The 25,333-nt window shown below is 52.9% G+C and overlaps 10 protein-coding genes across 10 annotated transcripts; 4 read left to right on the top strand and 6 right to left on the bottom strand.

The window, feature by feature from the left end:
• Nucleotides 1–1,962: 1,962 nt before the first annotated feature.
• Nucleotides 1,963–2,190, bottom strand: QC763_407110 (uncharacterized protein; the record flags this gene model as incomplete). Its single annotated transcript, XM_062912347.1, has 1 exon — nt 1,963–2,190. The coding sequence occupies one exon, from the start codon at nt 2,188–2,190 to the stop codon at nt 1,963–1,965; it is 228 nt and encodes a 75-aa protein (XP_062766033.1).
• Nucleotides 2,191–2,300: 110 nt separating this feature from the next.
• Nucleotides 2,301–4,826, bottom strand: MRPL6 (54S ribosomal protein L6 mitochondrial). Its single transcript, XM_062912349.1, has 3 exons — nt 4,416–4,826; nt 4,206–4,319; nt 2,301–4,137 (listed from the first exon to the last, which is right to left on the bottom strand). The coding sequence occupies exons 1-3, from the start codon at nt 4,690–4,692 to the stop codon at nt 3,770–3,772; spliced, it is 759 nt and encodes a 252-aa protein (XP_062766031.1). The 5' UTR covers nt 4,693–4,826; the 3' UTR covers nt 2,301–3,769.
• MET22 (3'(2'),5'-bisphosphate nucleotidase) lies at nt 2,379–3,605 on the top strand (the record flags this gene model as incomplete). Its single annotated transcript, XM_062912348.1, has 1 exon — nt 2,379–3,605. One exon carries the CDS (start codon nt 2,379–2,381, stop codon nt 3,603–3,605), a length of 1,227 nt encoding a protein of 408 aa, XP_062766032.1.
• Nucleotides 4,827–5,802: 976 nt separating the features above from the next.
• On the top strand, nt 5,803–7,894 carry QC763_407140 (uncharacterized protein). The gene is made up of 4 exons (XM_062912350.1): nt 5,803–6,047; nt 6,101–6,580; nt 6,633–7,069; nt 7,120–7,894. Exons 1-4 carry the CDS (start codon nt 5,954–5,956, stop codon nt 7,633–7,635), a joined length of 1,527 nt encoding a protein of 508 aa, XP_062766030.1. The 5' UTR covers nt 5,803–5,953; the 3' UTR covers nt 7,636–7,894.
• A 1,260-nt stretch (nt 7,895–9,154) lies between these two features.
• Nucleotides 9,155–13,069, top strand: QC763_407150 (uncharacterized protein). The gene is given in 5 exon segments (XM_062912352.1): nt 9,155–10,241; nt 10,254–11,781; nt 11,840–11,948; nt 12,020–12,366; nt 12,425–13,069. The coding sequence occupies 4 exon segments, from the start codon at nt 11,635–11,637 to the stop codon at nt 12,920–12,922; spliced, it is 1,101 nt and encodes a 366-aa protein (XP_062766028.1). The 5' UTR covers nt 9,155–10,241; nt 10,254–11,634; the 3' UTR covers nt 12,923–13,069.
• On the bottom strand, nt 9,320–10,228 carry QC763_407145 (uncharacterized protein; the record flags this gene model as incomplete). Its single annotated transcript, XM_062912351.1, has 1 exon — nt 9,320–10,228. The coding sequence occupies one exon, from the start codon at nt 10,226–10,228 to the stop codon at nt 9,320–9,322; it is 909 nt and encodes a 302-aa protein (XP_062766029.1).
• Nucleotides 13,070–14,238: 1,169 nt separating the features above from the next.
• On the bottom strand, nt 14,239–15,384 carry ALI1 (putative NADH-ubiquinone oxidoreductase 30.4 kDa subunit, mitochondrial). Its single transcript, XM_062912353.1, has 2 exons — nt 14,900–15,384; nt 14,239–14,835 (listed from the first exon to the last, which is right to left on the bottom strand). Exons 1-2 carry the CDS (start codon nt 15,252–15,254, stop codon nt 14,330–14,332), a joined length of 861 nt encoding a protein of 286 aa, XP_062766027.1. The 5' UTR covers nt 15,255–15,384; the 3' UTR covers nt 14,239–14,329.
• A 91-nt stretch (nt 15,385–15,475) lies between these two features.
• Nucleotides 15,476–22,450, top strand: NOT4 (General negative regulator of transcription subunit 4; the record flags this gene model as incomplete). The annotated part of the gene is made up of 6 exons (XM_062912354.1): nt 15,476–16,093; nt 16,212–16,278; nt 16,343–16,455; nt 16,509–18,652; nt 19,446–22,123; nt 22,208–22,450. Exons 1-6 carry the CDS (start codon nt 16,050–16,052, stop codon nt 22,448–22,450), a joined length of 5,289 nt encoding a protein of 1,762 aa, XP_062766026.1. The 5' UTR covers nt 15,476–16,049.
• A 100-nt stretch (nt 22,451–22,550) lies between these two features.
• Nucleotides 22,551–23,373, bottom strand: QC763_407190 (uncharacterized protein; the record flags this gene model as incomplete). Its single annotated transcript, XM_062912355.1, has 3 exons — nt 22,551–22,788; nt 22,853–22,926; nt 23,007–23,373. 3 exons carry the CDS (start codon nt 23,371–23,373, stop codon nt 22,741–22,743), a joined length of 489 nt encoding a protein of 162 aa, XP_062766025.1. The 3' UTR covers nt 22,551–22,740.
• Nucleotides 23,374–24,053: 680 nt separating this feature from the next.
• QC763_407200 (uncharacterized protein) lies at nt 24,054–25,301 on the bottom strand (the record flags this gene model as incomplete). The annotated part of the gene is made up of 5 exons (XM_062912356.1): nt 25,199–25,301; nt 24,755–25,031; nt 24,618–24,700; nt 24,191–24,557; nt 24,054–24,134 (listed from the first exon to the last, which is right to left on the bottom strand). Exons 2-5 carry the CDS (start codon nt 24,764–24,766, stop codon nt 24,054–24,056), a joined length of 543 nt encoding a protein of 180 aa, XP_062766024.1. The 5' UTR covers nt 24,767–25,031; nt 25,199–25,301.
• Nucleotides 25,302–25,333: the final 32 nt, after the last annotated feature.

Here is a 25,333-nt window from a genome sequence, read left to right as displayed (position 1 = left end):
ATGAGTTTGTTTTTTCACTGCTCCTTTGGAGCACTAGATACTTCAATAATTAGCTGTATACAGCAAGATTATACGGTACTTTATAAGGTAGTGTCTTCACTGCACAGATAGATGTTCCTGACTCGTAAGTTTACCAACATCCATGTTTTCAGGTCATATAGCAGGGTTTGTACTGGCGCTTTGTTTACTACCTACTTATCTAGGTGCGGCTCCAAACCTATCAAAACAAATCCCCTATCTTAGGTATACAACTTGAATTTTAAATACCACACACTGAACTAACTAGCGTATTTTTTTGACTGACTTCTTCCTTTCTGTGTTCCGGCTTCTGATTACAATCTGACAAAGATCTGCGTACATTACGTTCGACCAGTAGGACAGAAACATATCTGTAATCCAAGCACTTCATTTGGGTCAGTGCGAGTATGCAAACATAAATGGAAGCCTTCGAAAATTCTGAAATTAGTCTACAGCAAATATTAAGATCACTTGCGAGGTTTCAGGGGCAGAATTGCTTTTGTCAGTATGGCCCCCATCGCTTGGTCAACGGGCCAGGTTTGCGCCGACCTCCCCACCCACAGCAGTCAGCCCACGATATCTACGCATATTTCGGCTCAGGCACCTCTTTCGGATCATAGGGCTACCTAAACCTTGATCTCAGCAATTATGACCGCTGTTCAGCCTCTGAATACGTTAAGATAAGGTCTCCTTTTTCCTCTCATGTCTGTAGAGAGCTGCACGTCAAAATGGTTCTATCAAACATAAAGAGGCAAAATCTAGCCAGTGTCCCAGATATATGCTACCCAGGCTGTGGTATGGTAATTCCATCTTGATTCGCTTCCAGTGTGCTGACAGGAAAGCAGAAAACGCCCGCATCGAAACACTGAGGGTGGCCGAGTCCCCAGAACTCTGTGAGACTGGGTCAGCATTCCGAACCACATATTCCGACTGTAAAGAATGTGTCCCGACGACAACCAGAGAGCCAATGAACAGCTGGACGCGGTGTTCGGGAGGTACCTGGCCTACTGCAACGGAACCCCACCGGCATCCAACTCTCCTCTAGCGCCTAATACATCTACACGGAAAGAAAACCTCGCAGCTACTACAGAGTCGAAGGCTGGCACAATCACTTTCATTCCTCGGCCAACGCGAACGTCTTCGTCCACAGATAGAGCTTCTCCTTCTCCAAATAAAACCCAAACGTCTATAGCGTAGTCATGATTGTCACTGCCAGAGACCGAAACAAAGTCCACCACACAATCGACAACAAATGTTGACTCCCAAACGCCTTCAAAAACCTCCAGTCCCACATTACCGGGAGCCAGCAACGCTCCATCTGCCTCGCTCACCAGCACTGAGATAACGACGTCCACTCAACCTCCCTCGCCCAGCAACGACCCTCCTCCAACTTCACCTCCTCCAAGCCCAACACTGGTAGTAGGCGGAATCCTCTTTTCGCTCTTCTTGTTCTTATCGCTCTGGCTATCTATTTCTACCGACGGCGGCATCGTCCGCATAGAAAGTCTCAGAGGAACTCCCAGTAACACAAAAGGATTGAAAAGATAGAGATACAGCATGATGACACAACAGAGATGGGCAGCAGGTCAATAAGTCTGCCACCGCAGGAAATCGATGGACGGTCTGCCCCGAGGGTTGAGATGGATTTGATGGAGGGTATGTCGAGATAGATGTGGATTTGGGGTGTTGTGAGATGGAGGTACCAGAAGCAATCTCGAGGATTGGGAGTAGCGATGGTGGGAAATAGGGAGATGATTTTTAAAGATAAAAGGAAAACAACGGGGGCGAAATAGGGGTAAAAAGGGGGTGAGTAGAAATCAGGGTCAGGGTTTAGATGACACTGGCCTAGCACATGAGAAACCTCAGAAAGACACATGCCTGCCCTTGAAGCTGATACATACATTTTCCAAAGTGATTGAGTCGATATAGGCGCCCAAAAGAGCGTCAGAATGTAACCTCCTTCTCCTTCCGGTCATGCGATGAGGTTGAAAGAGAGCTGGCTGAGGAGCTTGGGCCCTCGGAAGTTGAGTGGGTCAAGGGTCTTCCGTCATCGGGGAGCTCCTGCCAAAAGACACTGGGATGTCTGCGGTCGAAAATTTCAGGATAAGAAAGGGGTCCAAAATCCCAATCCCCTTGAAACTCATTAGCTTCACTTATTTCAGGCTCTCTCATATGTTTAGATCCCAACTTTGCAGCCAAAGTGTGGGGTAGCAGCTCAGGAACGACGTCAATATCAACATAATGCGGGGCAACCTACCCACTGAAAGCGTGCTCACCTCCAAGCTCCCACCACCCACCCATCTTACCTAACGCGATCACCAAGAGCGTGGGCAAACTTCTCTGAGCCTTCACTCTGTTTAATGCCTCGTGATCCCTCTCATAAATTCCGTCTTCCTCCCTTGTTACTCACCTCTCTCCTAATCCTCATCCTGGCGGCCTTCATCCCCTCCATAACCCCCCGCCTCACCCTCATCCTCTCCCACCTCCGCTCCCAATCCACCACCCCAAACCTCGCCAAAATGACGTCCCTCTACTCCCGCGAGCTCGAAATCGCCCAGCTAGCCGTCCAACGCGCCTCCATCCTCACCAAACGCGTCTTCCACGAGACCTCCAAAGGAACCGTCTCCAAAGACGACGCCTCCCCCGTCACCATCGGCGACTTCGGCGCCCAAGCCCTGATCATCTCCGCCCTCAAGCACAACTTCCCCCACGACGAAATCGTCGCCGAGGAAGAGGCCACCGAGCTCCGCGCCAACCCTCCCCTCCGCGATCAAATCTGGGAGCTTGTCCGCACTACCAGCTTGGATGACGTCGCTGCTGAGGGGCTTTTGGGAGGCGGGATCAAGGATGCGGATGCAATGCTTGATATCATCGACCAAGGAAACAGCAAAGGTGGAAAAGTCGGGAGGGTCTGGACTATTGATCCAATTGATGGCACCAAGGGTTTTTTGAGAGGGGGGCAATACGCCGTTTGCCTTGCCCTGCTAGAGGACGGGGATGTCAAAGTGGGAGCGATTGGGTGTCCTAACTTGCCGGTTGACGATGCGGCACCTTTGACGGCCGATATCGGGGCTAATGCTACCGACGACGAAGGGAGGGGTGTGCTTTTTTCTGCGGTTATTGGACAGGGCGCAACGAGCAGACCTCTCAAGGCCGGTGCCCTGGCTGAGGGGAGGAGCATCTCTATGAAGCCTCTTACCGACATGTCCAACGCAAGCTTTTGCGAGAGCGTCGAGGCGGGGCACTCGAATCAGAGCGAGTCGGCGCAGATTGCGCAGAAGCTGGGGATTACCAAGCAGAGTGTGAGAATGGACTCGCAGGCCAAGTACGGGTCTATTGCCAGAGGCGCGGGAGATATCTACCTGCGTTTGCCGACTTCTAAGACATACCAGGAGAAGATCTGGGATCACGCTGCTGGTGATTTGATTGTGAGGGAAGCTGGCGGCCAGGTAACCGATATCAAGGGTAACCGTCTGAATTTTGGCGTGGGGAGGACGTTGGCCACCAACAGCGGTGTCATTGCTGCGCCAAAGGCGGTTCACAGCCAAGTCCTGAGCGTCGTTCAGGAGGTCCTGGGTGTAAAATAAAGCATGGCAAGGGAAAAAGCAGAAAAAAACGTCTGAAGTAAATGTACAAGTTCTTATGGCACAGATACAGGCCACACGGTCATACAACTCACCAAGAATCCAATGGTGAATACTACTGCTAGATGTACACAGATGCCCCTTTTCTTCTCCTGATGGCGCATCATTTATTTGATCTTCTTTGCCTTGAGCTTGATCGTTTCATCATTAATGAAAATGCCCTTCCCCTTGTACGGCTCCGGCACTCTCCACCTCCTGATTTTGGCGGCAAAGGACATGATTTGCTCCTTGTCGATACCCTCGAGGAGGACGCGGGTTGGTTGGGGCGCACTGGCCTTCATGCCGAGGGGGAGGCCCATCTCGACGGGGTGGGAGAAACCGAGCTTGAGGCAGACGAACTGCTGGCCGGGGTACTCTTCGAGGGCGGGGCGGGGCTCGACTGTGGCTCTGTAACCGATACCGACGAGGCGGAGGACAGCAGTGTGGCCTTCTGATACGCCCATGATGTAGTTGTTGAGGTAGGACCAGGTAGTACCTGTGGATTTTTCGTCCCAAGTCAGCGTTTCTTTTCCCTTTTGAATGGGTAATGGGGGGAAAGCATACCCCACATCTCCATTTGCTTCTTTTGCTCCTTGTCTTCCACGGTCAAGACTGCTTTCCTGCCCTCGGCGTCGTGGTCGAGTTTGACGAAGGAGGGGATGTCGAGCTCCAGTTGGCCTGTTGATTCCCCCACAGATTGACATGTCAGCCCCTCTCCTCCCACTTTGCAAATCCCAATTTCTCTCAATCATTCTTTTTCCAGGTAAATCTCACCCAATGGCCCCTTCACGACCACCTTCCTCTTCTTGGTTTGCAGGTAGGTGGTCACATCCTTCTTGACGAACAGATCCCCCACTTGAAGCTCTACTCCGGGAGGGATAGAGATTGGATTCCTCCCCAACTTTGACGGCCGGTTCGCTGTGGCCGAGAATGTTCGTCGGGGCGCACTGGTCTGGAGGGCTGGTACGAGGAAGCTGGGGAGGACTGCGGTGGCTGTCGAGGAGGAGGAGCACGAGGCGAGTGCTCGTCTGGTGGTGTTGGAGGCGAGCATCTTGGGCGATTGGGAGACCTCGCCGTGGGGGTTCAGGGGGAGGAGGGATGGAAGGAGTGAATGCGCGCGCAAAGTGTCGCGGAGCTCGGAAGCTGGGGGCGGCGTCGGGGAGTGGGCTGGCTGCCGGCGCTGGGAGGTGGAAATCGCTTTTGATAAAAAGATTGGAGCACGGACCGCGGGAGCTTTGGACAGGTGTGGTGGGGCGGCTGGCAGGTACGGTTGATGAGTCAGCAAGCCAACGACAGGTCAACCTCAGGGGCATCAAAAGTGTAAGCCTTTTATGGAAGAACGAGTAAATTGTTGATGTTTCTTCTCGTTGGAACTCTCCCAATGTCATATGGTCATGATTACTTTAAACCCGGCTTGACTTCATTGTTTTGGTGTCAACTTGGCGTTCTTTTCACCCCGTCTCGGATGAGGACTCACATCGCGTGCTGGCACTCCAACCCTTACAAATGCTGCACCGGGGAAATTATCGGGTCTTTTGGGGGATGTTCTCAATTGAAGGGAGATAAGAAAAATGATATGTCTGGGATAGTCGCTTGCTATCAGATAATGGCATGTTGGAGAATGTAGCCCCCTCTGGAACGCCATGGGCATCCGCATACAGGAGAAACAACAAGAGCACTGCCTGTGGCCCCGTCATAATATCATTTGACATGATATATGTTAGGTATCTTGAATAATACTGGAGGCGGGTTGACCAGAAAGTACGGAGCATGTTCGCAAGGCATGTTTCCCATCATGGGCCCTTCCACAAGAGCATATATTTTCATGGTTTGAGGACAAAGAGGATTTCAATCTGATATTCTTACCCAGCTGGCTACCAGTGAGGCAAACGGCCCTATTATTTGGAGAATACCCTAGAATCTTGCTGATAATGCTGGTAAGACTGCCATAGACAGACCATCCAAGCAGCCTCTGCTCTTGACTCACGAGACAATGGAATTTTACTTGCTCTCAGGAAAATCGGGACCTTTCCGCTTATCTGAATTATCTATAATTACTTAATTACAATCATTACATCATTGCCACTGGAGCAGGAAGGAGGTTGTCTGAAATTATTTCCAGCCTCCCTCGCACCTTCCACTCTTCACTCCTAACATTCAGAATTTCACCCATAACCTCCAACACTTGATGACCATCCTCTTTTCTTTCTCCCGTCAAGCCCGCAGCAGGTAACAGTCTCTGCGCCATTTCTCACGTTCCGTCAATTTGACAACCGATATTCTTTCGCGCATCCCTCAACGCTTTCGATACCATGCTAAAAATGAAGACCGGTCTGGTCATACTTATGGTGCTCTTACCGTGGGTCGATGGATTTGGATGGAGGGCCGAGAGAAGGCCGAGTGCTCGTAAGTTTACTTTTGGAGACTCGCCTCCATACGGAGGGCCAACAGTGATACAGCAGCAGTTGATACAAATGAACGCCGCTCTGCGCTTTTGCAGCAAGACTCGAGACACTCAGACATTTACACGAGGGCGCTGAACGAGCTCCAAGAGATGGAATCGGAACCGCTATGCCATCGCGTGGCAGCCCGCCTACTCGTCAACAACTGCGAATTGGTGGATGGGAAGAATGAAGCTACAATGCTGACTGACAGTGGCCGGCAACTGCGAGATTTCGTCGATTCTTACGCGGCTAGCTTGGCGATTTGCGATCTAGAGAGGGGCAGCTTCAAGATACCAAACGAATGCGCCAAGTTTCGTGAGCCATCCTTGACCCAAATTGCGATGCGGAGCGAACCTCAGCTTCATGTCACGCCTTCGGAGATTGGACTGTGTTTGTCGGCGCTGGCAGCTTCGGATGCAGCTTGGAGCACGTGGGTGAGCTATCGTCATAAAGCATTGAGGTTCTGCGAGGCGGCAAGGGCGGATAATGAGAAGGGTAAGAAGATATGGAGCAAGTTTGGAGAGTTTTGGCAGCTAACCTCTGGCAGACCAAAACATCTTGCTGTACCAGCGTCTTACCCAGGTCATTGCCAAACTTACCGACGGCGTCGAAGCCGAGCTGCAGAAACGGATGGACGACCTCGATAACCGTGCCCGGCAATCTATGGAGAATCTTGACCGACTCGTGCCCAAGGTAGATGAGTTAGGAGAAGGCCTGTCGAGGCTTGAGAGTTACCTCTCGGGTGATCTCGACTTTGCGATGCGAAAGGCCACCGAATCTATGCAGGACAGTCTCGAGAATGCGGAAGGTCTTCAGAAGCTACTGGGTCTTCTCTTCGCAAATGTTCTCGATGGTAGTTCCCGAGCGGCCCATGCTCATGAGACCTCGCTCCAACAGACCAAAAGGGTCAATGACGGCATGGGTGCCTTGATAGACATCGTCTCAACTGCGATGGCCTCATCCGCCTCACTGAGCCAGCAAATTGTGAGGGACCTCCCATCGTGCTACGTTGACTGGATCGCTAACTTTAATAGCAATTCCAAAATCAACAAGCCGCTGCATTGGCCCAGCGTCAGGATGCCCTTGAACAAGGAGTTGATCGCATCCTTGCCACCACTGAGAAGCTGTCCGACGAGGTTGAGGACCATACATCCATACTCAAGCAAGCAAAAAACATTACGAACGAAATCTTGGATGCCCTCGAAGAAACCGCCGCTGCCGCCTTGACCGTTAACGAATCAATGTTCAAGACCGCAACGACAAAAAGCTGGTGGCCGTTTCTTGTCTGTCCCTCGGCCTCGCTGGTACTGGGATCATACGGAATGCCACCTTCGATGCTCCGAAACTTTGGGCTGTTGGCTTTTGGTGAGGCCATCGGCTTTTTGGTGTCCTCATATGGCGATTTGACAACGCAGTTCTCTATCACTGTTGATGCCTTCGGGGATTATGTCATGCCGTCAGAGTTGGCATCAAAGTTCGACGCCAACAACACGGATTCCACGGATTTGACAAACCTCACGGACACAGCAACGGAGGCATCCTCACTCTAATGTACATGATGCACATGATTCGTTTCATGATCTCTATTTTTATTTTTGGGTCTCATCGCTGGCGCAGTGGGATGATGATTTTGACGAAGGAAGGAGGATATGGGACACAATGACTGGGGGCTTTGATGATATAAGCCGGGATATGGGACACGTCCGTTTCTTTTCACGTAGATATGAGGAAAGACGATCATGATGATGAATGGAGATGGATCATTAATACAGAGTTATATGGAATGGTTATGTGCAGCCTCCTTCCGGGTGAGAATATTTTGGGTGAGTTCCTGTCATCAAAGTGGTCGGGTCAGCTTCAAAACGCCTGAATGTTCAGTTCAGCTTTAACTTCCTTGAAGTAGTCGGGTCAACTCTTGACACACTTATGTCGAGATGTTCCCCCCAACTCTGCATGTGCACATACAGACTCGATCCTGACTATGATCATTCCCACCATTGATGTCCATTTTGGAGTATCACAAATGGAAGCTTTTGCTGATCATGTTGACATATGACTGTGGTTGTGTTAACAGCCAGGGGGTGGTCAGGTAATGTTGAGTGGAGTGGTCGGGTCAGTTGGAAGGGATCGACCAGGTGACTCTCAAAGCTCCCATTTGGTAAGTAACATGGTCAGGAGAGTATTTGAGAAGGTCAACAGGATTATCACGGATATTGTATTGCGCCTCCCGGTCTCGGACTCTTACATGATGGCTGTTGGTAGTAGGGGGCCGGTGAGGTCAGGTTTTGGGGGGTGGTCAGGTCAACTTTGACATTCCCGAATTGTCATTGTGTGTCATGGCAGGATTTTACTGCCGGGGAGTGGTCGCGGGCATGGGGAAGGAGGTGAGGTTGAGGTCGGAGGTTTGCATTGGGGGTCAATGGATAGATGATAGCTTGATTTGACGTCTGATGTTGTGTATGGGGTTTTGTTGCTGAGTGGTGATATCTTGTAAGTGGCCAAGTCAACTTCATCCCCCCTGAATGGTCAGCTCGACTCTTTGCAAGTGGTCAGCTCAGCTCATCATCCCTGAGCGGTCGATTCGACATGCCATGAGGTGCATCATCACAACTTTTCGCTAAAGGCAATGGTCGCAGATGGTGTGTCAAAGGTTCCTTTTGGTTGTGTCAATATTTGACTGTGACATGGTCATGTCGTCTATTGCCTTGTGAGCGGTCGGGTCAACATCTTGTAAGTGGTCAGCTCAACTATTTGCAAGTGGGTCAGCTCAACTTTGGGTCCCCTGAGTGATCGATTCAACTCTGTGTAAGTGGTCAGGTTGCATTGATGGTTGAGCACTCCCTGTCTCAAGGGTTGGCTTGATGGTCAAACCTAAATGTCAAAGAAGTTTTGTGTCAAGATATCATAGTCGCATCAGCAAGGCATTCACACCATTCACTTGATTCACAGCAGCAAGAAAGGCACAGTTTGTTTGTTTCATTTCTTTTCATTTTAACCGAAAGAGGAAGAAAAAAAAAGGCTACCAAACCATAACGATAACCGAATGCATGTCCTCCCTTTTTATGCCGCTCGCCTCAACCAGCTGGCCGGCAAGGCTCAAGATACAGGGTATAAATATACGATGTGACATGTGTGTGTGGTGAAAAACATAAAGAAAAAACTATGTACAGGTTGAAAGTGTTTCTCATCTCATCTTATAATCATCTCATCAGTACCAAACGAGGCATCGACCATTTAGATCTTGCCCTTGTAGCCCTTGGGAGCAAGGTTGACGTTGTACTCGAGCTCGAGGACGGCCTTGGGGTCCTTCTCCTTGATGGGCTTGAAGTCGACAACGAGGTCGTCCTTGACGGCGAAGACGGTGTCGGACTTGACCCAGGGGTCGTCGTTGGGGTAGAGCTGGGTGGTGCAGCCCTGGTAGTCGGGGTGGGTGACCATGATGTGGATGTGGGCGGGGCGCATGGGGTGGCGGTCCATGAGGGAGAGGAGCTGCCACGAGGGGCCGTCGCGGGGGAGGGAGTAGGCGGTGGGGTGGAGGCAGTAGAACCAGTACTCGCCCTTCTCGTTGGCGCGGAACTTGCCACGGAGGTTGTTGGGGGTCTGGTTCTCGGGGTCCTGGAAGTCGTACTTGCCGTTGGCGGAGGCTTGCCAGATGTCGAAGACGGCGCCGGGGATGGGCTGGCCGGTAATGATGTCGCGGATCACACCGTGCATCTTGGTGACGCGGCCGTTGGGGGGAACGCCGTCCTGGAAGATCTCACCACCGAGCTCACGGAAGGGAGCGTTGGGGGACCAGAAGGGGCCGAGAATGGAGGAGGAGGTAGGGTCGAGCTCGCCCTCGGAGATGATCTTGTGGGCGATCTCATCGACGAGGGACTCGAGGCCGAGAACGTCGCAGATGCGGTGGGTCTCGTTGCGGGTCTTGTTGGAGGTGTAGTAGATCTCGCCAAGGGCGTTGACGAACTTGACACCCTCCATCCACTCGTCGACGGTGAGCTCGACCTCACGAGCAAAGTCGTGGATGTGGCGGATCAGAGCACCGAGAACCTCGCGGTTGCGGGGGGTAGTGGCGGGACCCATGCCCTCAATGACATTCTTGGTGAAGTTGGGGTCGAAACGGTGAGCGGGCTTGTCGGAGGCCATTGTGAAGGTTGTGGTTGGTTGGTTGGTTGGTTGGTTGGTTGTGGTTGGTGAATTAGATGAAGATCTGGGGATGAGATGTGTGGATGTGATGAGGATGAGGATGGGGAAGAGGAAGTGGCAGAGAGGGAGAGACGGGATGAGGTTAATATACAAATGATCTGGGAAATCTCGCCTCTATGTCAAGCATCCTTTGCCATATTGCATATCCAGGCAATGTGATAGGATGTGAAGCCCCTTGTGGTGTCATTTTCCCCGCCGCTCCTGATCGGACAGCCGTCGCGGCAGCTTCAGCATCTCCAAGTTCCCCCAATTCGGGAGTGGGGTGAAGGAGGACTAAGGTTGTCCCGCAGTCGCTTTCTCCCACGAAGATCCGACAAGCGCCACGGCAGGGCCAGGGGCCCAGGAACGCCCACTCAAAACCCACCGAACCCACCCCCGGTCCGCCCACCAAACCCCAGAGCATCCCGGCCCATGGCAACGGCTTGCCAGTCAAACTGACGGCCGAGAGCTTGGCATCGCGGCTTTCTGGGGGCCGGTCTGGGGCGACATGGAACCGACATGGAACCGACACTGAATCGCGCTCCGTTGTCCAGCCCGAGACCCTTTGACGAAGACAAAGCTCGACAAAGACATGGCGTGAGCTATGGGGAAGCGCAGCTGCGAGCTGGGGCGCATGTGGTCTCGAAAGCGTCGAAAGAGGCCAGGATGAGCCTTCATCCGAGTGCTCCGGCTGACAAGATGTATCGTGCTCCCGAAATCTGGGGGTTTTTGGGGGTACAAGTTGGGGAAACAAGCTTGTTTCGGATCAGGGTCTTCGTATCTCAGTCCCATCACGGCGCGTGCCGTCTGTCTGTGCTTAGTTCAACCTCACACATTGACCTCACATTTCCAACTGCATTCTGCGGTGAGAGCGCAGTACAATCTTCAGCCATCGGCTGTCGTCCACTGGCTGGAATCAAAACTGAAAACCCGGCGCTGTGTGGGCCAAACGTCCAGCCGTCCCCCAGTCCATCCATCTCCCGGTAGCGGCATCCGACCCCTGCCGTTTTGGCACCCCCCCACATCGCTAAATCCCGAGCTTGAGGGCAACGAGGGGTAAAACAATTGTCCTGCACACCATTTGCTCATGGGAGGGGCCGGCAAGCAATCGAGGAGCTGGGAAAAAGTTGATGGTCAAAACATTTTAAGCCAGATGCGCAAAATGAGCCTAGTTTTCCGTAGTTGCTTGAGTTTCATTCCGGCCTGAGCGAACTATTCCGTCATCGTACGATTGAACAGTGCATCGTCGGTTTGAAACTTTTTTTTCGTCGTCGAGGTTTCACTCTCGAGCTGTTTGTTTCTCCCCAAGCTCCCGTTTTGCTCAGAAAAAAAAGTCCCGGCATCTGTAGCCGACGTCATTTTCAGCCATGCCCCTCCACCACTTGATGTGCGGCACCTGGACCCCTCCAGGGGCCATCTTCACCGTTGAGTTTGACGATGAGGCTTTGACTCTGAAGCTCATCAAGCGCACCGAGATTCCTCACGATGAGCCCATCTCGTGGATGACCTTTGACGTACGATTGACCGATAAGCTCAGCTCCAATTACACCAATTGCTCACCATGAAAAACAGCATGCCAAGAAGAACCTCTACGGCGCTGCCATGAAGAAATGGTCCAGCTTCGCCGTCAAGAGCCCGACCGAGATAGTCCACGAGGCGTCCCACCCCATGGGTGGTGATCGTGCGTATTTTCTTGTTCGACATCCTCAGAATCATCCTGAACCCATCACTAACAGACACCCTCTATCCCAGCCCGCGCCAACGACGCAGACACCAACACCCGCGCCATCTTCCTCCTGGCCGCCAAGCAGCCCCCTTACAACGTCTACTGCAATCCCTTCTACAAGCACGCCGGCTACGGTAACGTCTTCAATGTCTCCGACACGGGTGCCCTCAAGGACAATGTCCAGAACTACCCCTACCAAGAAAACACCGGCATCCACGGCATGGTCTTTGACCCAACCGAGACCTACCTGTACTCGGCCGACTTGACCGCCAACAAGCTGTGGACTCACCGCAAGCTCCCCTCGGGAGAGGTCGAGCTTGTCGGCAGCGTCGATGCCCCTGACGCTGGTGACCACCCTAGATGGGTAGCTATGGTATGTCAGCCCCTTTCCTCACTGTCCCAACAGGTAAACTAACAGAAGCTGTGAAAAGCACCCCTCAGGCAACTACCTCTACGCCCTCATGGAAGCCGGCAACCGCCTCTGCGAATACGTCATTGACCCCGCCACCCACCTCCCCGTCTACACCCACCACTCCTTCCCCTTGATCCCCCCCGGAATCCCCCAAAAGGACAAGGAAACCGGCAAGGGCCTCTACCGCGCCGACGTTGTCGCGCTGACCTTTTCCGGCAAGTACATGTTTGCGTCGTCTCGGGCAAACAAGTTTGACCTTCAGGGGTACTGGTCTGCGTTCAAGCTGAGGGACTGCGGCTCGATTGAGAAGCAGCTTGCGCTGAACCCCACGCCGACGAGCGGCGGTCATTCCAACGCGGTGAGCCCGTGTGATTTTAGCGATGAGTGGGTTGCCATCACGGATGATCAGGAGGGGTGGTTGGAGATGTACAGGTGGCAGGATGAGTATTTGCATAGGGTGGCGAGGGTGAGGATTCCGGAGCCGGGGTTTGGGATGAATGCTATTTGGTATGATTAGGCAGGCTGCCTGGGATATGGGGCCTGATTGGATTTGTCGTGGTATATACGCTAGGTAGAAACGCTGGGTATATTGGAGGTTTAAGGATTGGATATGGAAAAGTCAAGTGTATATCAAGTGTATATCAAGTCAAATATGGAAGAGGATTCTTTCACTTTGATTTAACTGGCTCTCTTTAGTGCTGTTTGTCACGGGTGCATGTTTGAAGCTGAGATCGTGAGCCTCGAAGACAGTCTGAATTCATCTAATGCTCGCTTGACCATCTCAGTGCTGACCTGGCCACCTAGTTAGGTGGCGTAGTCACAAGCATTCCAGGGATAAGACTGGTCATGGACAGACCCATATATTCAATATTTGGTCATAGAACCTGATTCAGTGCAACACGTGGTGTCACATGGTGTGACATTATGTGAGGGTAATGGGTGAGGTTGGGAGGAGGGCAGTGTGAAAGAGGTCAGTTTAAAAGAGAACAGTTGAAGAGAGGTCAGCACATGAGAGACCAGCTTTAGAGATATCGGTTGGAGACAGTCCAGTTTACATGGAAATGAGATGACAGTGAAGGAGAGGTCTGGTGATGACAATGTCAGCCTCTTTACAAAACTATTCAATTTATGGGCATGACTATCATCAAATACCTCATGCCGAAGTACATAGATATTGGTACTGAGCTATACCACGGGCAATTCAGAAAGTAATTGGACCATTTATGGAATATTTAGGGCAAGAGGTGATGAGACAATACAATGACGATATCGATCCTTGATGAACATTGATTCCCGAGTCATCTGCAATGCAGTGTGAGATAATTTAAAAAAAAAAAAAAAAAAAAAAAAAAAAAAAAAACCACAGGAAACCGCCTGTCCACTGTGAAGAGACCGAAAAAAATAAGCTTAGTGTAGTGTGAGATATTTCATAGTTGATCTGGCGTTATAGATTTTAAAATTTGATATCTGCACATGAACTGGAGCTTGGTGTTCTTGTCTGTATTTTAAATCATAAAACCTTGAATGCCGACCTAACATCGGCCGTTTGATGATGTGGTGTACAAGTGAGCTAAATCCCAACCACATGCTGCTCCGAAAGCTGTAGGCTGAGGTTAAGGCAGCTATTTAAGACAGCTGGAAGGTTTATGTTGGCTTCTGGCTTGCAGCCAGGCAAACAAGGGACCGTAGTGATTTTTTCCTGGTTTTCAGCATTCCTTGTCATGTAAATGGCTTACGCCTCCTCCTCATATGGCCCCTTGAACGAAGGATACATACGAATATAATCATGCAGCATGGACGGGCAACACCAGATTGACACCTCACACATTGCATTTGGCACCCCACAGAACTCTTAACAAGACTGCTGTATGAACGCCTTGGTAACACAAAATATTTACAAAGCCCCCCTCCCCCTCGTCTCCATCTATTTCTTCTCCTCTTTAGGAGGCTCTGGCTTTGGTGTCGGCAGCTTGAAGGTCTCGGGCGTAACATCCACGCCAGATCCAACCTGCTCCCAGGCACTGGAGCCTCCCTCAAAGTTGCGGAACGCCTGCGTGAGCTCCAAGGGCTCTGTGACAATGCGCTTCTTCTCCTCGTCATACCTAATCTCAGTGTAGCCGGTAAGGGGAAAGTCCTTGCGCAGGGGGTGACCCTCGAAGCCATAATCTGTCATGATGCGGCGGAGATCGGGGTGGTTGACGAAGAACACACCAAACATGTCATACACCTCGCGCTCATACCAGTTGGCGCCATCATAGAGGGGGGTAAGACTGGGAACGGGAGAGGCCTCGTCGGCGTAGGTCTTGACACGGATGCGGGAGTTGTGGCGGATGCTGAGGAGGTTGTAGACGATCTCGAAGCGCTGGTCACGGGTGGGGAAGTCGACGGCGGTGATGTCGCTGACCATGGTGAACTCGGCAGAGGTGTTGTCTATGATGAATCGAGGTTAGAGACGGTGGATATCACCCAGGGGGCGTAACGGGCTGCGGCTTACACTTGAGGAAAGAGAAGACAGGGATGACGCCAGAGGGGCAGATATAGATGGTCAATTCGTCCTTCCACACAGAGAACTGCTGGATGTATTTGGGAAGACAGCCCATAAGCCAGGCGCCATACTTGTGCATAGCATCCGCCTTGGCCTGGTACTTGTCGGCAGGATTCACGGGGGCGGCCTTGAGGGTACCGATCTGGTCGCGGGGAAGCTCGCGGGGGTTCGGGGCGTCCTTGGGAACGGCGACATTGCTACGGGCAGTGTTGGCAAAACACCGCACCATGGGCGCCGCAATGGAGGAGGTTGTTGGTCGGAAAGCCGAGGCCAAAGCCCTGCTTCTGCAGAGCTTGCTGGCCATGGTTGGAGTCGAGGGGCTGAAGCCAATTGCTGGGAATCAACCAGTGCCCTCAGTCGAATATGGGTGCTTGACGAGGTCGATTTGCAATTGACGTCGAAAGCTTGGAGCTCGAATCCATGGCTGAGTCAGGTGACCCATCACGTGCCTTGAAGCCGAGAGTGAAACAACAGACAAAAGTTGCTCGAGGCGAGCTACCCCACAATTTCTTTCGTACAAATACATTTTTGAACGTGGCTTTCGGTTTTACTCTACCCTACCTGACTGATCTCAACTACTCTTCCTGGTAAAACACCCAATCAAACGACACCAGCTATCCCCCGGTTTGCTGAGACAAATAGTCATTGACGCTTCATCTGTAAAGTGGTGTCGTTGCTTTCGCGGAGAACCGAGCACAACGCGACACGTGCCAGACGAGACTAACCAAAAGCGGATTAGCGACTCCGTGACGCTTTCGAAGGCTCTGCTCGCCGCTGGACAATCGTCTCTTGTTCTTTTCATTCACCTCCACCAGCGAGTTGGTCCAGCATAAATCAATAAATACAGTACCAGGCGCACCCAGTGGTCTCTCCAACCTTGTTCCGAGTATTTTTTTTTCGACTTGTTACCTCGACTCTTCTAATCTCAAGAAACCGAGTGCAACCCCAGCACCAAGTTTAATTCGCCTTGGCCGTTTACATCCAGCACATTGCCCAAAAGCACACCACCACCTCGTCGTTTCGATCTTGCCACTCGAAACCACATCTCGAGTATCGGAACAAACCCCATCTCGACGATACCACCTCCACATAATTCACAATGACGCACCAAGACACATTCATCGACGATGATGAGGACACTTGGTATGTGGTTTCCCTCCTCAGGGGGCTTTCTGTCCCCACCAGCAGTACCGGCATCCGCAGCTCGGCGCCCCCTCTTCTCGCACCTCCAGCGCAAGTTCCATGCTAACCATGCTACTAGCCCCCTCTGCATCGAGGAGTTCGATCTCTCAGACCGAAACTTCCGTCCATGCCCCTGTGGTTATCAGGTATGCTGCCGTCAACACCCTGCGCGATTTGCTCATCAGATTACTGACCGCCCACTCGCTACAGATATGTCAGTTCTGTTTCAACAACATTAGGAACAATATGAACGGGCTATGTCCTGCGTGTCGTCGTCCCTACAACGAAGCCACGATCGAGTACAAAGTTGTCACACCTGAGGAGTAAGTGGAGTTCATAAGATGATGCCTGGCTTTGGATATTGACAGCAGCCCAGATACGCAGCATTCCGAGCCAATGTGGCCAAGAGCCAAAAGAAGCGTGCCGCTGAGCAACGACAAAAGGAAGCCCAGAAAAGAGAGGCCGAAAACCACAGTCGCAAGAACCTTGTCGGCGTCCGAGTTGTCCAAAAGAACCTGGTTTATGTGACCGGGTTGCAGCCGACAGTTCGTGAAGACGAGTTGCTCAAAACCCTTCGAAAGCCCGAATTCTTTGGCCAGTACGGCAACATCCAGAAAATATCGATTAGTAATCGACGTGGCACTGACGGCCACAACCAATCTCTGGGTGTTTACGTCACCTTTGAAAAACAGGAGGATGCAACCAAGTGCATTCAGGCAGTCAATGGGTCCATGAATGGGGACAGAGTCCTCAGGGCGCAACTAGGAACGACGAAATACTGTTCTGCTTGGTTGCGGCACGAAACATGTACCAACCGCCAGTGCATGTTCTTGCATGAGCTGGCTGAGGAGGAGGACAGCTACACGCGGCAGGATCTATCGTCCATCAACGGCATCAATGCTCAGAAACCGATACCCCACGCCGCTGGTTCTTCCCGCTCTGCATCAAGACAGCAGAGCCATCCTTCGCCTGCACCGGTAGCCGCCCAGCCCATGATTCGCAGTTCTAGCAAAGATGGATCAGACCACGGCGATGGCCCGGCGCTGCCTGCCACCGCGAACTGGGCACGTAACCCACAGGTTCGTAGCAGAAGGGGCAGCCATGCCACTAGTGGTGCCGCACCAAGCCCTGCCATCTCGAATGCGCTGCCAGTTACGACCGAGTCTGCTGTGGAGGACGAGCCAGTTGCCGATGTACCGGCTCCCACGCCAGGGCCTTCCACCGCAGCTCTGGCATCTGCCCCAGTACCTCCCTCGGCGCCAACCCCAACCCCCGCAGCGGCATCGCCGGCTACGCGAACCAAGTCGGCCAAAACTCCTGCTGAAAGAGCCAAGCGCACCACTCAGGACACCCTCAAGTCTCTGCTCAAGTCGCTCGAAGGCTGCGCTCTGGCGTGGCCGAAACCGAGTGCTGAGCAGGATGATCCTTCCAAGTACCCTCCTCTTTTCGATTCTCGTGGAGGCGAGCGTCGCCGGGCGATGAGGGAGTCCGAGGCCGCGAGTACCACTGGTGACCAACTTACTGCGAGTGTTCGTGAGCCCTCAGAGGGCGAGCCTGAAAGCAGTGGCAGTCTCGCACTGGGTGGCGAACCAGAGGACCGGGATCATGTTCGTGACACCCACGGCTTTGACCCACGGCGCACCGCTCAACCACCCATTCAGAGAGGCAGTGCCGATGGCTTCTTTGGTCAAGCTGTGGGCTCTGGCATGACCCAATCGACATCGAATCTTGGGTCTATCGGTACTGCCAGTCGGACAATGACGCCTCAACAGCGAAGCTTCATGCGCCCCCCAACTGGGTTTGTCGAACACTTGACAGCCCAGACCAACACCCTCTTCCAGGGACAGGGCCACAACCGCCAGGGCTCCCGCTTCAGCTTCGCCAACGATAACAGAGACGCTGCATCCTCTACGTCGGTGAAGCTCACGGGCAACCCCCGCATCATGGCTCAGCAGTCGTCCATGATGCCTTCAACGTTCCACAACCAGGCTGGCAACCAGTACTATGGTTCCTCCATGCCGCCGCCGCCTCCGGGTCTCAAGTCGACTGGCACACCTCCCGGCATGTTTGGGCAGCACGGATTTGGCTTGACGGCGGCGTTCGGCGGGGCGTCAAAGGATAACGAGATTATGCAACAGCTTATCAACCGCAACAGGGGCGGAGGTGCCCAGGCTCATGATTCTGGTAAGCGTGAGTACACGTTCTCTTTCAACCCTAACCAGTACCCACCTTCCAACTCCTCGACCCCGGCTCCTGCCTCGAACCACCTCGGTTCGCTCTTTGCCTCGCAGCCTGGAGCATTCCAAGACATGGGTTCAAAGCAGAAGAAGAAGGGGAAGAAGCACAGAAACGCTAACACTTCCTCCTCTGGGGGGAGTGGCATAGTTGATCTTGCAGACCCGAGCATACTTCAGGCGCGAATGCAGTCGCATCAGCAGAGCTTGCAACACCAGCAGCAAACCCTGCAGCAACAGAGCAATGGTGGACTCGGGCCGGGTGTGTTCGGCGGTCAGTCGCAAGGTGGGTACACCAACCAGGGCATGATGTATAACCAGCCATACCGGCAATGGTGATGACGACTCTGATCCGGAAGTGCCGGCCGCGATTTCACGAAAAATTGGCTTTTGCATCGCATTACACACATATCACCATCATTTTTTTTGGAGGGAAGGAGGAGCACATGCGTTTTGTTTGGCTTTTTATGTCACTATATATCATGACAGCGTTGGTTTAGGTGGCTCAGCCAGGGGATTGTTTGTTTTCTGTTTTCTTTTCTTATGGGAGCGGGCTTAAATCACGGTTCTCGAGCATCGCAGGCATTGGTTCCACGAGGGAGGGACCCGCCTAGCACTGGCGTCACTTGCATTTTGTTGGTGGATTAATGGCCTTGGGATACATCCCAAGGGTTGGGGCGGGCGGTCATGGAAAGACAAAAAACAACATCAGACTTTTTGTGGTCACGTCAGGCAAGCTCTCATCGTCTTCCTTTGGGGTTCTCCTTCATGTACGTTAACTTGGGCCCCAGGTTTTAAACACAGCTGGGGCTGAGGTGGCATCGGTGGATAAAATAAAGCGTTTTTTCTCGCACCATTCCGATAGTACACTTTACCAACCGGAAGACGATGATGGTAGTCTTGATGTGACTTAATTCTCCTGTATATAATGGCGCTGCTTGCTTGTGCTCCTTCTTCTTCCTCCTTCCTCCATCCTCTCTGCCCCACAGGCCCAGCGGTCTCTCTCCTGGATGTATCTTTCATCTGAAGCTTTGCACTTTGAGCCATTCAAAAGATATGGAAGCTAACTTGGTTTATAGAGGACGACTTACTCTCACTCGAAGAGTTTAGACCCAGCATCGATGCGCTTGTGGCGGATGAGCCTATCGATGTCAACATTCGACACCCCCCTGGGGGCTTTGAGATTTTTGGTAGGACTGGAACGCCTTCGGCGCCACCCGGACTTCCAATTCCAAGCGTCCAACATTCACCTGCTATCTCACATGCGTCACTCCACACCATGAACTTTGGGCGACAAACCCCGTCAGTGGCGTCGCCCAAGGTTTCGTCTAAATCTGCCCCATCAGCTGCCCCAAGCCCGCTGATAGGCAAACGCACAATTACTCCATCAGCCTCTGAAGCGAAAAATATCATCAAGGCACTGGCCGCTGAAAGTGGTTTATCCAAGGAGATTGCCAAAGCCAAGGCCCCAAAGATAGTCACCTTACAGGACGAAGATTTCCCAGCTCTCAACTCACCAAAGGCTTCAGCTGTAGCCACACCTGTTGCTACACCAAAGCCAGCACCAAGTAAGGCAAGCTCTAGCAAGAAGTTGATAGGTGAGGCCGCACCTGAGAAGAGCGCCAAGAAGACCAAGAAGGAGGAGAAGAAGGAGAGGAAGGAAAGGGAGAAGGCCGAGAGAGCGGAAAGGCTTGAAAGAGAGAAGGCCGAGAAGGCGGAAAAGGAGAGGTTGAAGGCCGAAGAGAAGGAAAAGGAGAAAGAAAAGGCTGCTGCTGCTGCTGCGGCTGCGGCTGCGGCACCTGTCAAGGTTTTGGAGGCGTCTTCAACTGTTACCACATCCAAGGCCGCAGAAAAGTCTACTGCTGCTCCTGCTGATAAGAAGAACGACAAGCGTCCTGTGCCTGGCATTCTCAATATCGCGGCTGCCACCAAGGTCTCCCAGATTCGGAATCTGGAAGCTCCCTCGGCATCGACAAAGTCGACTACCGCAGAGAAGGACTCGGCGTTCCCTGCGCTGCCTGCTCCGACACCGGTTTCCGTTTCGTCACCACTTTCACGGGCTGCACCTAAAACTCTAAGACTGGTGGCCACGCCCAAGACGGAGACGCCATCGACGCCTATCATGGGTGCGGGTCCGTCTCTCACCGCGCCCTCGGCGCGCTCATCTGCCGCGGCATCTGCCCATCGGCCTGAGACACCTGCCAGCGAACTGATCTCTGACAGCGCTTCCATTATTTCCGCTTCCATCTCAGCCTCGCGGACCAACTCGCCTCCTCCGTCTTCCAGGATTGGGTCCGCCCCAACCCGGACCACAACCAAGAGCCAACAGCGAAAGCAGCGCAAGGAATTGACCAAGAAGGAATCGGCCGTCCTCGCTGCGCAGCCTATCAAGCCAGAGCCCGAGGTCGAGATTGGGCCCATCATCGGCCGCAAAAAGAAGCAAAAGAAGGAAAAAGAGAAGCCAGCTGCTACCCCGACCACGGCGAAGAGCAGCTCCGAGCCACCGGCTGCTTCCCCTGCTCCCTCAACAAAGGAGACCAAGGAGTCCAAGGAGGTCAAGGAAGTGAAGGAAGAGTCTTCAACCTACCGCTCTACCGCCAATGAAACTACTACTTTGACTGGTGAGCCTACTCACAAGAACAGATATGACTCCAACACCCCCGATGGTGGCAACCAGCAGAACGCCGCCATCCCTCGCGAGGGGCCCTTGCCTCATGAGATCCTTCAAAGCCTCCACGAGGCCGGCCTAGTTCCCGAGAACCTCGAGAAGCTCGCCTTCTTCCAGCCCACCACCATCCCCCTCGACCGGTGGAAAAATGACATCAACGCTGCGGGTCTCTGGGAGCTGGCAGCCAAGAACACCATGACTCCCACCAAGAACATGGTTACCGAAGAGGACCAGGCCATTCTGTTGTCTGGCAAGCCCGTCAGGAAGGTCGTCGACGGTGTCCGGATCCTCATCACCCCCAACGGTGATTGCGTCCGCAACCTCACCGCCGACGAGGAAGACAGATTTTTGGAGCTCCAAAATGCAATCGCGGAGGAGGCAGCCTCCCCGGCGTCATTCATCTCTTCCCGTCACGACACGGGTTCTGGGTTCTCGCTCGTTAAAGGGAGAGCTGTCCCCAATGGACCACCGAGTTACTTCCCCCAGGGCAAGGGAGCTTTTCCTAGCGATCCGGTGAACAAGATCCAGAGGGAAGAGGCGATCTACTACATCAATCAGTATGTCCTCCCGAGACTGAACCTCAACTCTAGGGATATGAGTTTTCCTAAGGCGATTTCCAACTGGACTGGGGGGAGTGGACAAGGAGGGGGACAGCAGCAGCAGCAGCAGCAGCAGCAACAACAACAACAACAGGCGCAAGCTAATGCTGCTGCGGCGGCGAATTTGGGGGCGATGGCGCCGTGGTTGTATGGAGCTGGGGGACCGGGGATGGTTGGGCATGGGGGGGGTGATATGGCTGATGCTGTTGCTCCTGAGCTGAATTATCCTGGTCCGGTCGGGGCGTTTGCTGAAGCTGGGGGTAGTAGTCCGGGTGGGTTTGCGAGTTATCTTGAGGGAGGGGTGGATGGTAGTGGTGGTGGTGGTGGTGGTGCGGAGGGGACAGGGACAGGAACAGGGCAGAGACATGTTCCCCCGGGCGCTGGGGGGCCGGCGGGGCCGTTTGGGAATGTGCCGCTTATGAGTTTGGAGGATGCAGAGCAGGCGCTTTCGGCGGCGAGGAAGGAGGCGGAGAAGCTGGAGAGGAGCTTTGTTAGTTTGGTGAAGAAGAATAGGAAGTTGTTGTTGAGCACTAGTGGGACGGGGTTGGGGGGACATCATTGACTCGTTGGTGAGGAGCAAGAGAAGGAGGAGGAGGATATGGGTGTGGTGGTTCATGATGGGGTTGTTTTGATTGGGATGGCGGTTGGGTTGGCGAGGGCGTTGAGGGGGTTGGGGAGGGTGCATGAGGTTGCTTTTGCGGCGGTTTGGATGGCTGTTGTTTTGATGGAGGGGTTGGTGAGTGCTGTTGTTGGGTGGGGGGTGGGAGTGGTGGAGGGGGTTTGTGGGGTTCTGGATTGGATGGGGGCTGATTATTAATGGGAATGGGAGTTGTTATAGCGTGTTAGTGATATCTTGTCAGCGTTGTTTGTATGGATTAGGGGGTTGAGCGCCAGGGGGGGGAGAATTGATTGCGGGTATGATACCCCGTATTGTACAAGTCAGAATTAAAAATAAATTACAAGATTATTTTTGACCATGCTGCTATCATAAAGCTGTGAATTCATCATCTATCACCCCAACCAGCCAAAGTTATATACCTACCTAACCTTACACACCTTCCCCGCTCACATACAAATCATGATCGCTGCCTCTGTTCATTCCCCAAATCAAGGCTCACTCTCAACATCAGGCGGGAAAGTTCCAAACAGTGCCATCTGCCATCATCAGCTAACCATCCCCATCACATATGAGGTAATCATCAAGAGTAAGGGAACTCACTAAATGCTCCGTCTCCTCCTTGCCCAACTTCCCCCCCACCAACCCAGCAGTAGCCTTGGACAACATTCTGAAATCTGTCACCACCACCTGTTAGGATCCTTTTTCCCTCTAGGCAAGGCAAGAAAACCCAGGTGGGAAGTTCAGGTGAGCTTACAATCAACATAATGCCCCGGCGTAGCCGTCATGTAGCACTCCCCTTCCTCGCTCTCACTCCCATTCCTGAACGTGTGGATCGCACCCGGGGGCACAGTCATGCAGTCGCCCGCTTTGGTGACGACGTCCCCTTCCGGGGTAGAAAAGACGACTGTGCCCTTGGTGACGAAGAAGAGCTCGTCGTGAAACCGATGCCAGTGCATTGGCGGCCCTGACGTTCCCGGGGGGAGGGTGATGGTCACGGCCGAGACTCTGTTCTGGGTGTTTGACCCGTCTTCAAAAACTCTAACAGTCAAGGGGCCGACTTTGAGGGTTTCTGCTTGGGAGGAGGGGACTAGAGAGAGGGGGACGGGGCCGCGGGTTGGCATGGTGATTGAAAGGGTGGGGAATGGGGTAAGTTGGGTAAGGTGAGACAGCGATGGCGAGTTAATAGGTTGGCAAATGTGGGAGCTCTAATACAATGTGTTCATCTCGCACAACACCAACGTAGGTGACAAAGGGCAGGAGCTAGACAGCTGAGGATGACGGTGTTGCTGGTGGCGGTTCTCCGGTGGACGGTTGAATGATTATATAAGCCCGAGCTCTAAAAGTGCCGTGACAGACGAACAGGGGTTGGACCAAAATATACACAAACCGAGGATGGAGGAGTCAGTCCGATTCTAATTGGGTTTGATTACAGCGAGCATGCTTTGGGTGCAGTCAATATGTTTTCTATGACGGACTATCTACCTAGAGAAGAGCGAGTAGCCAAAATGATAGCAGCGCCAACTTCCAACTGTGTGCCATTGACTGAAAATGTGTGTTGATTTGCGAGGGCAGCTCCATCCGATGTCAATATCTCAAAAGTACTAAACACACAAAGTATCAAATTCCGCAATCGTCAGCTAAACAAAATGTCCCCCTGGCAATCATCTGCGCCATCCCTCTGCTCGAAAAGACCCCCTGAACGCCTGTCCTGGCCTGTCAGAGCCTTGGAGAATTAAAAAACAAATTCGACAAGAGTGCTGTTACAACATGGTTTACAGTGAAGAGTCAAAATACAAAGGACTCAGGAGTTGGCAGGGGGTGAGTCGACCGGTGTCTCTTCCCTCTTGATGATGCGTACATGACGCTCGTAAAACTGCAGCATCTAGACGGAAAACGTCAGCACTTCAATACGGCCATGTGCGGGGCTCTAGAACCTACTTTTTGAGGGCATCTCGAGTAGATGACGCTAGTCTCGTGTTGAGTCTTGTGCCCGTTCTTCCATGTTAGGTACACCATGAGCTTGTGGGTCTCCTCGTCCTCGCATGCGTCAAGGTGCGCAATATGATCTTCCCAGCTTCCTGCTGGTGGCTTCCAGACCGCTTGCTTAGCGCTGGCTGGGGGCTCGGAGTCTGCAGGATGGCTGCCATTTCTCTTGGATCGTTTGCTGGTGGTAGATGCTTGCGGGGTTGACGAATCCTTGCGGCCGCGCTTCTTGCTCTGGACGGCGGTGTGGGTTTCGTTAAGGAGCGCTTCTCTGCCACCAATGCTCTTCAGGTATTCGTTGAGAGCCTCGGAGGCGTTCTCACTATGTTTAAGCCTGTTAGCCCTATTGTTGCAGTCCCAAGACAGAACCACAGTTCCTTACGTCAAATTTTCCTCCGGTTCCCACGTGCGGTCCGACTTCTTTTCGTATCCCTCCCATTTGACCTCATATAGTAATTCGCCGCCCTAAAAGCAGTCAGATGAAAGCCAAGTTGCGATCTCATGTTGCGCTCAACCCACCTTTCCAATCATGTGCGAGAGAATCTTCTCAACAACATAACTATTCGCCCTGTCAGCGACTGTCCAATCCACGCATCATCGTCTCTGGCGGTTCCATACACTTCGGCTTCCCCGTCTCCATCCTCTTCTTCAGTATCCTCATCGTCCTCGGCAACATCCCCATTTACAATCTCGGGCTCCTCTTCGTCGACGGGTTCGGAGTAGCGCTGTGCTTTCTTGCCGCTGCGCTTTGGCGGGGGGCTGAGCTCTCGATCCGAGGGCTCGCTATCGCTCATTGCTAAATTCGAGGGTTAGACATGGCTGGTCGCACGACAAAGAACATGACAAGATGCAGCTCAGAAAGCGGGCGGCGACAGGTCGATTTGCGACGACGCGACGCGACGCGCCACCCCGTCGCGCAACCGTAAATGCATCGAGGGGCTTTGCAGCTGGGATGAAGCATACCTGGTGGCATTGTGACGTTGGAATCAGACGAAAAAACGAGGGGTGGTTTGTTTGGGTGATTATGTGAAGCTATTCACAGCAGGGGGGTTAGCACGGCGCAGGTGTGCGGTTTCAGCGGTTCCAGTCTCGTCTAGC

The sequence above is a fragment of the Podospora pseudopauciseta genome, chromosome 4 (genome assembly GCF_035222475.1).
Source record: "Podospora pseudopauciseta strain CBS 411.78 chromosome 4, whole genome shotgun sequence".
NCBI lineage: Eukaryota > Fungi > Ascomycota > Sordariomycetes > Sordariales > Podosporaceae > Podospora > Podospora pseudopauciseta.
The sequence above is the reverse complement of the archived record's forward strand: the minus strand, read 5'-3'. Positions and strand labels throughout refer to the sequence as shown.

Coding starts and splice junctions, on each gene's coding strand:
- MRPL6 (XM_062912349.1), bottom strand. CDS start 4,692: ATGCTCGCCTCCAACACCACCAGACGAGCACTCGCCTCGTGCTCCTCC. Junction 4,320..4,415: donor GGTCGTGAAGGGGCCATTGG/GTGAGATTTACC, acceptor GGGAATCAACAG/GCCAACTGGAGCTCGACATC. Junction 4,138..4,205: donor GAAGCAAATGGAGATGTGGG/GTATGCTTTCCC, acceptor AAAAATCCACAG/GTACTACCTGGTCCTACCTC.
- QC763_407140 (XM_062912350.1), top strand. CDS start 5,954: ATGCTAAAAATGAAGACCGGTCTGGTCATACTTATGGTGCTCTTACCG. Junction 6,048..6,100: donor CGAGAGAAGGCCGAGTGCTC/GTAAGTTTACTT, acceptor ACAGTGATACAG/CAGCAGTTGATACAAATGAA. Junction 7,070..7,119: donor CCTCACTGAGCCAGCAAATT/GTGAGGGACCTC, acceptor TAACTTTAATAG/CAATTCCAAAATCAACAAGC.
- QC763_407150 (XM_062912352.1), top strand. CDS start 11,635: ATGCCCCTCCACCACTTGATGTGCGGCACCTGGACCCCTCCAGGGGCC. Junction 11,949..12,019: donor CCACCCCATGGGTGGTGATC/GTGCGTATTTTC, acceptor CCTCTATCCCAG/CCCGCGCCAACGACGCAGAC. Junction 12,367..12,424: donor ACCCTAGATGGGTAGCTATG/GTATGTCAGCCC, acceptor AGCTGTGAAAAG/CACCCCTCAGGCAACTACCT.
- ALI1 (XM_062912353.1), bottom strand. CDS start 15,254: ATGGCCAGCAAGCTCTGCAGAAGCAGGGCTTTGGCCTCGGCTTTCCGA. Junction 14,836..14,899: donor TGTCTTCTCTTTCCTCAAGT/GTAAGCCGCAGC, acceptor GATTCATCATAG/ACAACACCTCTGCCGAGTTC.